General features: G+C 36.4%; 1 protein-coding gene across 1 annotated transcript in view; it reads left to right on the forward strand.

The window, feature by feature from the left end:
• Positions 1-13,085, forward strand: part of DCAF17 (DDB1 and CUL4 associated factor 17) — a 39,738-nt gene that overhangs the window by 14,585 nt on the left and 12,068 nt on the right. The window contains exons 5-8 of the mRNA XM_012650684.1: positions 2,225-2,282; positions 2,484-2,573; positions 5,249-5,353; positions 5,646-5,751. Of these exons, the coding sequence (XP_012506138.1) occupies positions 2,225-2,282; positions 2,484-2,573; positions 5,249-5,353; positions 5,646-5,751 (359 nt within the window). The remainder of the gene's footprint in view (positions 1-2,224; positions 2,283-2,483; positions 2,574-5,248; positions 5,354-5,645; positions 5,752-13,085) is intronic.

The following is a 13,085-nucleotide window of genomic DNA, read 5'->3' on the forward strand; positions in this document are numbered from 1 at the left end:
GATTACTTTCTTTGTATTTTTAGTAGAGACGGGGTCTCGCTCTTGCTCAGGCTGGTTTCGAACTCCTGAGCTCAAATGATCCTCCTGCCTCGGCCTCCCAGAGAGCTAGGATTACAGGCATGAGCCACCACGCCCAGCCGAGCCCAGGATTTTGAGGTTGCTGTGAGCTAGGCTGATGCCACAGCACTCTAGCCTAGGCAACAGAGTGAGACTCTGTCTCAAAAAAATAAAAATTAAAAAAAAAAAACTTGTTTTAGTCGGGCATGGTGGTGCACACCTGTAGTCACAGCTACTTGGGAGGCTGAGGTGGGAGGATTGCTTGAACCCAGGAGTTCAATGTTGCAGTGAGCTATGATGATGCCACTGAACTCCAACCTGGGCAGCAGAGCAAGACCCTGTCTCTTAAAAAGAAAAGAAAAGAAACTTATTTTGTTCCTGTTGGTGACTTATAGGGAAATACTATAGAAAGCATTTATTGAGCACTTAAAAAAAAATAGATACAGACTGCTGTTAGAGGTTTTCTATTTGTTCATATTTCAGGATATCTAGAAAAAACAAATGCTTATTTTCTGTCTCCTCTTGGCAGAACCTGTGTTCTAGTTCTTCATCATTTTTAACTTGTTAGCTTTTTCTCACTATTACAAAAGAGCCAACACTGTTCTGAGTCCTTTATCTGTATCAACTTATTTAATCTTCAGCACACCCCTTATGGTCATTAGTATTATTATTCCTTTTTACAGATGAAGAGAACGAGACCCAGAGAGGTTAAGTAACTTACCCAGAGTAATAGTGCTGGTAAGGAGTAGAAACTAGACTCAAATTCAGACAACCTAGTTTCAGAGTCCTTGCTCTTATATACTATGCCATACTACCCTTTGTTGAAATTTTTGTAACACTGACTGGCAGGTAAGGTTTATATAGAATTCTAGGGTGCTGCTTTTTTTTAAAAAAAAATTAAGTATTTCCTCTAATTTTACCTTATTTAGATAAACACATAAAGCATTCCCTTGTTAACCCTCCAGTGTATTCCCATCTACTCTGGGCCAGTGAACTCTGCTTTTCATTCCTCTCTCATCTCCCTTGTCCTTTCTGTATCCTACTGAAGCCAAGTAAACTATTTTTTGGCTATTTCTACTTACTTTTTATTATGGTTACCTAAATATTTTTCTAACCTTTTCCTATATCCCGTCCAGCCACATTAATAACATAACTGCATGCTTTTTATTGGAATTTCCTCACCCTTTTCCTGATTTACTGAGTATGACAATCTAAGAAAAAGAGATGCTATCTCTCTATTAATATTTCTCTCCTTATATTCTCACTCACTATATTGCCTCTCCACTTTGATAAAGGAAAATTCACAAAAGCGAAGTAGTATAGCAAAGTAGTGAAACATTTTATGAAAGCCAGTGTAGTGGCTCACATCTGTAATTGCAGAACTTTGGGAGACCAAGGCAGGAGGATTGCTTGAACCCAGGAGTTCGAGGTTGCAGTGAGCCATGATGATGCCACTGCACTCCAGCCTGGGTGACAGAATGAGACCCTGTCTCAAAAAAACAAAAACATAACATTTTATGAGAATTCTGAAAGTATCTTGTCTAATGTACCTTTTGTTAAGAATTTAAATTTCTAAAGAGTAAGAACTTAAGTCTAATTCTATATAGTACCATCTATAAACGTTTTTCATTTACTGTCATCTGATAATATTAATAAAAGTCTTGTCAGTATTTCTGCATTCTAGACCACTTTCCCACAATCTCCAGCCAACAACCAGTAGCTCTTGGTTGGGATGTATAAACTATACCTTTCCTTTGGGTTTTAGGAACAAGAAGGGAGTCTGATTTACACCTTAAAGATCTTAGTTCAATAAAAATTTATCCCTTTCAAAGGGAGAATCCTTTGGGATTTAAACATCATAATCTATTTTTTTGTTTGTTTGTTTTCTAACTTTTAGTTATGGCAGTTTTGATTGGTAGTCTTGATGTCCCAGCTTTAAAGGTTCTATTGAGGCAAAGACTGGCTGTGATGGGGCAGACTCCTTTGCCTACCATAAATTGAGGAAATTCCCTTCAAGCCTGTACTGAAGAAGTACAACAGATTATTTTACATTTTGTAGTGGAAAGAAATTCATTGGATCTTGTTCTTCAAAGTAAGGGAGCTATCCTCTTGAAGCAGAGGTATCACTCAAGCTTTCACTGTTGATATTTTTTCTCATTTCCTATAGAAGTGTCAGTGCAACACTAGTTTCAAACAATGTTACTGTGGTAGCTATGTGTCTTTCAGTTAGGCTTTTTATTGTTAGAACTCCAGTTTACAATATAAATGCATGATATTTTGTTGCTAAGAAATGTTTACTGTTATGTTTATTTTTGTAGATTTTTGTGTGTGTGTATCGCATGTGTCTGGAGGGCTGAAGGTTTAGTAGACATAGTTTAAATATGTTTGCCTTCCTGTTTAAGTAACTTTGCAGTCTTTCCTTCTAGGCAGGCATTCAACAACCTGTTCTGCTGTACCTCGCAGTGTTTCGAGTTCTGCCTTTTTCACTTGTAGGGATTCTAGAGATCAACAAAAAGGTAAGAACTCATTTCTTATTTAATTGCAATATTAATTTTATTGACAATAAGATGTAATGTTATCATTTAATTATTTATTAGGTGTTTTGATTGGGAATGTTCTCTTGACTGTAAAAGGTTCACTGACCTGATTTATTTCATAACAAAATACACGAAGGACATTTGACTTGGGAAGAGAGCCTAATTATCCCTCAGTCTTTCTGCATGTTTTTATGCCTCTCAAGTGGATAGTGTTGGATACCTGTGGTCATTAACAAACTATTTTATAAAATTGCAAAATAAGTAAGGTATTTTTTTAGAGGGAATATCCCAAAGCTTTTTAAAAATGATCATTAAAAGAAGGTGAAAAGTTGCAACAAAATGTCTCATTTTAATTGCAAAGTATAGATCTAAAACTGGATTTAGGATATCTAAACAAGCCTTATAATTAAATATGTGAATTTTCCAACTCACTTAGTTTTGGGTTTGGTTTTGGCCATTGTTCTTGATTGTATGTGACAGTTTCATGGAAGGAAAGAAGGGGCAAATTTCCCTTTAGTAAAAGAATCAATAGCCTTCTACTTTAAAAAAGAATTGTTGCTTACTCTGAATGAATAGTTATTTATCATACTAGTCTACTAGTCTTTAATTAAGCACCTGAAGTATTGTGGAAGACAAGATCTTGAGGGTCCACTAATGTTCATTAGCAATCAAGTTGAATATATTAAAATTTTATATTATGTAAGAATAATATACTGAACTGCATAAAGGCTGAAGAGTAATATTAGGTATATTAACCAAATTTTAAAATAGAGTGGCTACTTTATAATAACACTCATTTAAAAATATGTTTGAATTACACAAGTCCTTCTTTTCAAAGTGGGGAACCAGGATCAGTGAATTAAAAAGTCACGAGCTAGTCAACATGAAGGCAAACCATAATCATCCTTCTAGAAGATGACAAAAAAGTACAACTCATAATTTAATCGTTCTCTTTGTGCTTGTGGATTAAGTAATTATGTGTGTTTATTACAGTTTACAACAGGAATGAACACTTAGCAAAGTCATAAATTGTTTCTATTTATTCCTGTATGTTCAGGGTAATTATCTGAGATTTGATTTTGATTATGGTTACTTGGGATTGAAATACATCTTTCACTTAGCATGCATAAGACTGTACAGGGGCCAGGCTTAGAATGTATAATATAATACTTCAAGCTATTAATTGAGGTGGTAAATCTTAACTAAGTAGGCTGTCTTGAGTAGAAATAAAACAGATTTTCACCTTATTTCTAGTTGTTCTTTTATTGCTGTGATATTTGCCTGTGTTAGCTTTTGTTAAATATTAAAATAGGCAAAGAATCAAGTTCTTATCAGACCTGTGTGGAGAATCATGACAGAAAAGAAAGGGGACAAACAATGAGCCAATAAGTGTCCTTGTAGGTATTTGGTCTTTAACATGTTTGGATTTTATATGACTAAAAAAAAAATCAAACAGTATTAGAGATTTAAAGAACAAGGTAATGATACAATTTTGGATTTGACTATTTCTCTTATAATTACTTTCCTAGGTCCAATTTTTTCACTCTTTTTTTTTTTTTGAGACAGAGTCTCACTCTGTTGCCCTGGCTAGAGTGCCGTGGCGTCATCCTCACTCACAGCAACCTCAAACTCCTGGGCTCAAGCTATCCTCCTGCCTCAGCCTCCCAAGTAGCTGAGACTACAGGCATGTGCCACCATGCCCGGCTAATTTTTTCTATATATTTTTAGTTGTTTGGCTAATTTCTTTGTATTTTTAGTGGAGACGGGGTTTCGCTCTTGCTCAGGCTGGTCTCAAACTCCTGAGCTCAAACCATCCACCCACCGTGGCCTCCCAGAGTGTTAGGATTACAGGCGTGAGCCACTGTGACCAACCAATTTTTTCACTCTTTGTTTTTTTTTTTTTTTTTTAGACAGAGTCTCACTCTCTTGCCTGGGGCGAGTGCCGTGGCGTCATCCTAGCTCACAGCAACCTCAAACTCCTGGGCTCAAGCGATCCTTCTGCCTCAGCCTCCCAAGTAGCTGGGACTACAGGCATGCGCCACCATGCTCAGCTAATTTTTTCTATATATATTTTTAGTTGTCCAGCTAATTTCTTTCTATTTTCAGTAGAGACGGAGTCTCGCTCTTGTCAGGCTGGTCTCGAACTCCTGAGCTCAAACAATCCGCCCGCCTCGGCCTCCCAGAGAGCTAGGATTACAGACGTGAGCCACCGCGCCCGGCCTTTTTTCACTCTTAATTAGCTGAAAAATTATCTTTATAAAGAGCATGCTAGCGTAAACAATGAGTTCCTGGCAGGATATGCATGGTAAATTAAACATTCATTTAAAATTACATGGCCTCAGTATAATGCCATCAGGAATAGGATTTGTTATTAATAGATATTGACAAAACTATGAAGCAAATGAATGCTGGTGCATCATTTTGAAGGGTATTTGCTAAACTTTCATTAGTGTTCCAGTCTGAAAATCCAGTGGCTTACTGCTCACCTCTAATAACACTTTAACCTCAAGTTGCTAAATTATAATTAAGTTTTAATGCTAGGCATCAGTGTTACAGTGGTGACCTGAATATTAAGCAAGAGTATAAACTGCTGTGAATGCTTAGAGTATTGGCCTTATGGTCTTTTCTCAGGTGATATATGCCTTTCCCCCCAGATATTCGGGAATGTTACAGATGCTACCTTGTCTCATGGAATACTGATTGTGATGTACAGCTCGGGATTGGTCAAACTGTATAGTTTCCAAACCATCACTGAACAGGTATAGAAAACTAAAATTTGCTGTGTTATAATTAGCATGAGGTTTGGACTGAGTATGATTTTTTTTTTTAATGAGCTGCTTTTAGAGTAAGGCATTTGTGTAGGTTTCAACTCCATAAAACTATAGAAATGCAGAAAGACAAAGTAACCTTTAAAAGAGGGGTGGGAAAGATAAACAGGCCCTTGAATAAAGACATTGTCTCTGTAATGTACATGTGAATTTTATTTTTTTCTCTCTAGACAGGAAATAAATAGGTGCTAAAGCCACCATTTTTGTTTTGTTTTGTTTTTAGTTCATGCAACAGAAACTTGACTTAGGGTGTGCATGCAGATGGGGTGGGACTACTGGAACTGTAGGAGAGGCTCCTTTTGGCATTCCTTGTAATATTAAAATCACAGGTATGGCTACTCTATAGTATTTTTTCACCTTAAAAAATAAGCGCTCATATAAGTAGTTATTAATTATAATCATCCAAATGTTTTGCTTATTTATTAATAAACTTAATTCATTTTACTCCTATACAGCATATTTCTTGCTATTGAATAAGTGTCAAGAAAAATCTATTAGTTATCATTGAACTGAAAGCCTAAGGATGCTGGGCCTTGCTTGACCAGAGACCTTTGGCAAGTCACTTTCCCCTTCTGATTCTTGATTTCCTTACCCTCAAAGTGATGAGTTGCAGCAAATGATACCATCTTAGCTCTCTTGAAACTTAATATTATGCAATTCTGAGAAATTTACCCATCTGTAAGAAAAGTATTTTCCAAGGAAAATACTATTACCATGCCATCTGAACATAGAGCTTAAACACACAGACAACTTCCCAGTAGACTTAATTATTGACAAAACACAAAAAAGAGAATTATATACAATTCTGTAAATATAGTAAAAATGTTCTGTATTTAACTAGCTCATCAAGTTCAGTTTATTAATAAAGAAATCAACAGTGACTCAAAGTTAGCAGTGTATATTAAAAGAAATAAAACATGACTATTCAGAGTTCATCTCAGGAATCCAAGGATAGCTTAATGTTTGCAAATGTAATAGATATAAAAATTACATGAGTTAATGAAAAGAGAAAATATATTTTATTATCCTAATCTCTATTTATCTTCATTCTTAATTCATAAGAGTCATTTCTATCATGTTGAGGACATTTTCTTTAATTTCCAACCAGTAAGAATTATATTTTTTGGTGAAACTCAGAGGTTTTTCTAATATATGCAGAATAAGACAAGAATTCTTTCTGCCATTTTTATTTTACATTTTATTGTCAACAGATCAAGAAACAGAAATGAAAGTTGTGATTGTTGGAAAGGAAAAAAATGTTTTTAGCAGTAAATGACAAATTATAGAAACTGCTGAGAGAGTTCAATACAGTATTTCTCCATGCAGTTCAAAATAAGTATTTTAAAAATTACTCAAGTTTTTAGATGCCTTGGACAAGGTGAATTAGGCAGTTTTATGAAAACTCAGCCCCAGGAATACCTCCCATATTAAATACAGATACACTAGCAAAAATCTGTTAAGAATTTTAAAACTACGGGCTCTAGTGGTAACTAGAATGGGTTATTTTGGAAAGAGTTTCCCAAAATGATAGCATTACTCTTGTTGAAATGTAGAGAGTAAGTGAGTAAAACAAAGAATAAAGGTGATAAAACACATAGAGCCTAAAGGATTGTGCTGTGGTTTTGGTCCTGTTTATAAAAAAGAAGATTGGGTTTCGGATCAGAATTTTAGTCTGCTACTAGTAAGAGTAAAACTCCACTACTAACTGCTTGTATGATAGTGGGCAAATTACTTAACCTTTCTGGGTCTCACATTTTTTAACTTTAAAATAATAATGTTTGAAAACACAATCTATGAAATCATTTGTCATTGTAAAACAACATAATTCAGTGATTTGGGGATGTTTGACTAAGAAAAGTAGCATGTTGTATTGGAGCATTGAGTGATTATTTCACACTGTAGAGACTGAAATTTCATTCATTTCTCCGTATTTGTTTTTCAATGTGATTAAGGTCTATATGAAATAATACTTATTTTAACTTTAAATAACTTTTTTCTTAATACAAAAGCAGTTCCTTTTCATTACAGAAAAATTAGGCAATAAAGATACACAAAAGAGAACGTTTAAAACACTCTCAGTCCTCTTACATGAGTTAACTGTTATCACTTCAGTAAGTTTTTTTCCTGATTTTATACTGTGTATATTTCTATAAGTTTAAAACCAAGAAAGAATCATTCAATAAATGCTCTTTCATAACTAGCTTTTGACCCTATTGAGCTATAATTTACATGTAATTAACTGCACCCATTTTAACTGTAAAGTTTGTTTTGTCAAATGCATACACCCATGAAACCACCACCACAATCAAGATTTAGAATCTTTTCATTATCTCAGAAAGTTCCCCTGTGCTGTTCCCAGTCAATTCCTCGCTCCCCCCAGCCCTAGGCATCAGTGATCTTCTCTCTTTTACTCTAGATTATATATTTTAGAGTTTTATATTAATGGAATCATATGGTATATACCTTTTCATCTGACTTCTTCAGAATATTATTTTTGAGATTCATTTCATGTTGTTACATGTCTCTGTAGCCTAACCCAGTTTTTAATGTTAATATATTATGAGTATTAATTTCCATCTAGATTTTTTAACAGATTGGTCTTGTGAAAACAATAACATTGGAGTCCTGTATTACTCTTTACATCAAAATAAATAAGAGGTGGATAAAAGATTTAGAAGTCTAGAAAAAAACAGGGGAGAATCTTTTTATCTTAGAGTGGGGAAGGCCTTTATATTTCCTTTTCCTTTGTTTTCTTTTCTTTTTCTTTTTTTTTCTTTTTGAGATAGGGCTTTACTCTGTCACCTGGGCTAGAATGCTGTGGCAACTTCAAACTGCTCAGCTCAAGTGATCCTCCTGCCTTAGCCTCCTAAGTAGCTGGGACTACAGGAGTGTGCCACCACGCTCAGCTAATTTTTTTATCTTTTTGTAGAGACAGGGATCTCTTTATGTTGCTTAGGCTGGTCTTGAACTCCTGTCCTCAAGTAATCCTCCCTACTCAACCTCCCAAAGTGCTGGGATTATACATGTGAGCCATTGCCTCCAGCCATAAATGGCTTTTAATTAGGGGGGTGCAAAGCTCAATGTCACTGTGAATAGAAATGAAAATTAAAATTATGGTAAAATATATCTTTTCAGATTCTCAAATATCGAAAAGTTAGAACTTTTGTTATAACATGGTTGGTGAAAGTATAAAAGAGGCACTTTCATTTATCTGGGTGGCCTTTTATGGCCCCCAACAATTTGTCAATATGACATTTTGTCCATATGTATCAAAATTTTAAACACATGAACTCCTTGAGCCCAGCAATACCACTACTAGGAATTTGTCCCAGACATATTCATGTGTAGAAAATGGTAAGTGTACAATTAAAACATTGTTTCTAATAGCAAAAGATTGAAACAATGAGTACATTGGTAAGTGATACTAATATTATTTCATTTTACAGCTGTATTATAAATTTAATTTTTAAATTATTAAAAAGGAATTTTTTTTGCACTGGTATAGGACAATTTCCAAGATGTATTATTAAGTCAAAAAAATGGGTACAAGGCCGGGCGCAGTGGCTCACGCCTGTAATCCTAGCTCTCTGGGAGGCCGAGGTGGGCGGATTGTTTGAGCTCAGGAGTTTGAAACCAGCCTGAGCAAGAGCGAGACCCCGTCTCTACTAAAATTAGAAAGAAATTAATTGGACAACTAAAAATATATAGAAAAAATTAGCCGGGCATGGTGGTGCATGCCTGTAATCCCAGCTACTCGGGAGGCTGAGGCAGGAGGATCGCTTGAGCCCAGGAGTTTGAGGTTGCTGTGAGCTAGGATGATGCCACGGCACTCTAGCTTGGGCAACACAGTGAGACTTGGTCTCAAAAAAAAAAAAAAAAAAAAGGGTACAAAACCGAGTATGGGAAAAGCTTTATTTGTGTAAAATATTCATACTCAAATATTAAAGATTTATATACAATCATATGCTTTTGGATTTGCTTGGGATATCTGGAAGGACACACAAAAACTTGATAAATAGTAGTTACCTCTGAGGAGACACAGATGAAAGGAAGACTTAGTTTTCATTAAGAGGTCTGTCCGGGAAGTATCCAGCCATGTTATATGAAAAACAGAGAAATTTATTAAAGACAATACAAAATACAAGAAACACTGTACATAGGATAATGATGCCTCAGTCCCCTTCAAAGTAGGCACCTTGAGTCCTCACACAGTTCTCCCAGTGTCTCTTAACCTAACCCATACACGTTGATTATTCTCAGGTGTTCTGCTTGTTGCAGGCCTTCTAGAATGTGGCTCACTTTCAACAGATTCTTGACCATCTTTGAAGCATTTGTGCCACACTTTTATTTGCACTACACTCGTTGTGTTGTCCCCAAAAGCCTTCTGAATTATCCAAATAGTTTCCATGGAGGCATGTTCAAGCTTAACAGAAAATTTGATGAAAATTTGTTGCTCTACTTGCTCAGTCATTTTGACTGTGATGGCCACATAGTATACATGCTCACTCAGTGGTGTCTAGCGCCCCACTGAACTACAGAGAAGGCGTCATTGTTTATGCATGTGCATCCCAGTTCATTCTCCTTCGCTGCCAGGTTACATCGAGGTCACACAAACCATTCTCGTTATATTAACAATGGCTGGATACATTCTGGACAGACCTTGTATGTCATCTGATACTTTTTAAATGTACTGCTTGTATTACCTATGCCAAAAAGTGTTTCTGTGTGTATGTGTGTGCATATTCTTGAGGTGTTAAGGACTTATAAGCTGTTTTATGAATGAACTATGATTTACTTAATCAATTCCCTACTTTGGACATTTAGGTTATTTCTAATTTTCTGTAATTATAAATAGTACAAGAATCTTCTTGTAACCATTAGTGATTCTTGCCTGAATCAGTTATGTCATGTGAGTTGCAGAATGGCAGTTTTAAAAATTCTGTCGTTCCTTTTACCTTTAAGAGCCAGCATTTTACTATAAATAAAAACGTTAGGCCGGGCACGGTGGCTCACACCTGTAATCCTAGCACTCTGGGAGGCTGAGGTGGGAGGATTGCTTGAGCTTAGGAGTTTGAGACCAGCCTGAATAAGAGCAAGACACCATCTCTACTAAAGATAGAAAAATCAGTGGGGCATCATGGCACGCCTGTAGTCCCAGCTACTCAGGAGGCTGATGCAGGAGGATCACTTGAGCCCAGAAGTTTGAGGTTGCTGTGAGCTAGGCTAATGCCATGGCACTGTAATTAGGGCAACAGAGTGAGACTCTGTCTCAAAAAAAAAAAAATTCACCAACTAGGAATGAACTCCTTCTAAAAAGTCAAGGTAAATGTTTATTTCTTCCCTTTAATTACCAATATTCAGAGCAAGGAGTTGGTATAATAGTCACTTTCAATGACAGCAAAATATTTTATAGGTAAACCACAAATATAAACACAATAGGCTTATGGATTTTTATTTGTCCAATGTATAGTAATAGTTATTATTCTTAGTGATGTTCAAATTGTCCAACAAGAACTCCATTTCAACATATCCCAGTAGTCTTGGAGAATTTCCTTGCTTTCTGGAATAATAACGTGTCCCAGGATTATCTTTTACTTTCTTTGTCCTAGATCTGACAAGGAGCTATTTTAGTAGGAAGCATCATTGGAGATTATCAGTTTCCTAGGGCACAGTGGTCTCCAACCTTTTTGGCACCAGGGACTGGTTTCACGGAAAAACAGTTTTTCCACAGACAGGAGTTGGGTATGGGGGGGATGGTTTTGGGATGATTCAAGCACATTACATTTATCGTGCAGTCAAACCTCTCTGCTAATGATAATCTGTATTTGCAGCCACTCCCCAGCGCTAGCATCCCTGCCTCAGCTCCACTTCAGATCATCAGGTGTTAGATTCTCATAAGGAACACGCAGCCATGGTTTTCAGTAGGGTTCACACTCCTATGAGAATCTAATGCTGCTGATGATCTGACAGGAGGCGGAGCTTATGCAGTGATGTGAGTGATAGGGAGCTGCTGTAAATACAGATGAAGCTTCCCTTGCTTACCCCTCCGCTCACCTCCTGCTGTGCAGCCCTGTTCCTAACAGGCCATAGACCAGTACCAGTCCACGGCCCTGGGGTTGGGGACCACAGTCCTAGGGTTGCTGTAACACCACAAACTGGGTAGCTTTAAACAACAGAAATTTATTCTCTCACAGTTCTGGAGGCTAGAAGTCCAAAATCAAGGTGTTAACAGAGCCAGCCACCTTCTGAAGCCTCTAGGAAAGAATCCTTCCTTGCCTCTTCTAGCTTCTGATGGTTGCTAGCAATCCTTGATGTTCCTTGGCTTGTGGCAGCATAACTCCAATCTCTACCTCTCTTTATGTGGCCTTTCTCTCTCTGTGTCTTCAAATCTCTCTTTCCTTATAAGGATACTGGTCATAGAATTTAAGTCCTCCCCTAATCCAGTATGACCTCATCTTAACTTGATTATATGTGCAAAGACCCTATCTTCAAATAAAGTTACATTCACAGGTATGGGGGATTAGGACTTCCAGCATATTTTTTGGGGAGATACAATGCAACCCCTAACAGAGACCAAGATCTAGTTGTATTCATTGCAATTGGGTGCCTTTAAATTGGGTGCAGTTTAGGCCCTTTAAATGAACAGAGCTAGGAAATAACATTTGAACAATAATTCATTAGTTCATTTTCATATTTATAAATCTAACCATTCTTTTTTGATTTTATATTTATATTTCTTTTAACTCACACTGAACTTCTTGCTTCCTAATAAAACTTTATCCTTAAGTATACATATGATTGTCTTAAATTACAGTACTGGTGTTACTACTAAAAAACTGTAAAGTGTGGAGTCTGAAGGTTAGTATTTTTCTGCAGTTCCTTTTCTCTTTAGTATACAGCCTTAGTAAGTGCATACACAGTTATGTGTTCCTAGGTAATTTGAAATCATTTTTCTGTAGATTAGGTTACCAGTGTGATATAATTAAGCTCGTTCATTTCAATTTCTTTTTAATTTGGAGGTTTGCTTTTTTTTCCTTTTCATTTTATTCTTGAAGTTGTGAAATGTATATGTATTAAATAATTGAAAGGTCAAAACTATATAAAAAGATATACTCAGAAATTTTGCTTCCAAGTCTAGCCCTTATGTCCTGTTACTTGCCTCTCTTCATCTCATATCTGCCCCCATAAGTTTCTGGTTTATCTTTGTGTTGTGTTCTTTGTGCAAAAATAAGCAAAGGTGTGTATGTATACTTTAAATATTGTCTTCTTTCTTATACCAAGTGTAGTATATACTCTGTTCTGTACCTTATAATTGTACTTAACACACATCTAAATCTTTTCAATAAACACTCATTTAGTAGGAAATAACTAGGAAAATAGTAGGAAAAATACATAAGGTTAATTATCCCCTACATTTAAAAATTATAGAAAAATTGGCCGGGCTCGGTGGCTCACGCCTGTAATCCTAGCACTCTGGGAGGCCCAGCCGGCTGGATTGTTTGAGCTCAGGAGTTTGAGACCAGCTTGAGCAAGAGCGAGACCCCGTCTCTGCTAAAAATAGAAAGAAATTAGCTGGACAACTAAAAATATATAGGAAAAATTACCCGGGCGTGGTGGCACATGCCTGTAGTCCCAGCTACTCGGGAGGCTGAGGCAGAAGGAT

This window comes from Propithecus coquereli, unplaced genomic scaffold (genome assembly GCF_000956105.1).
Source record: "Propithecus coquereli isolate 6110/MARCELLA unplaced genomic scaffold, Pcoq_1.0 Scaffold34, whole genome shotgun sequence".
NCBI lineage: Eukaryota > Metazoa > Chordata > Mammalia > Primates > Indriidae > Propithecus > Propithecus coquereli.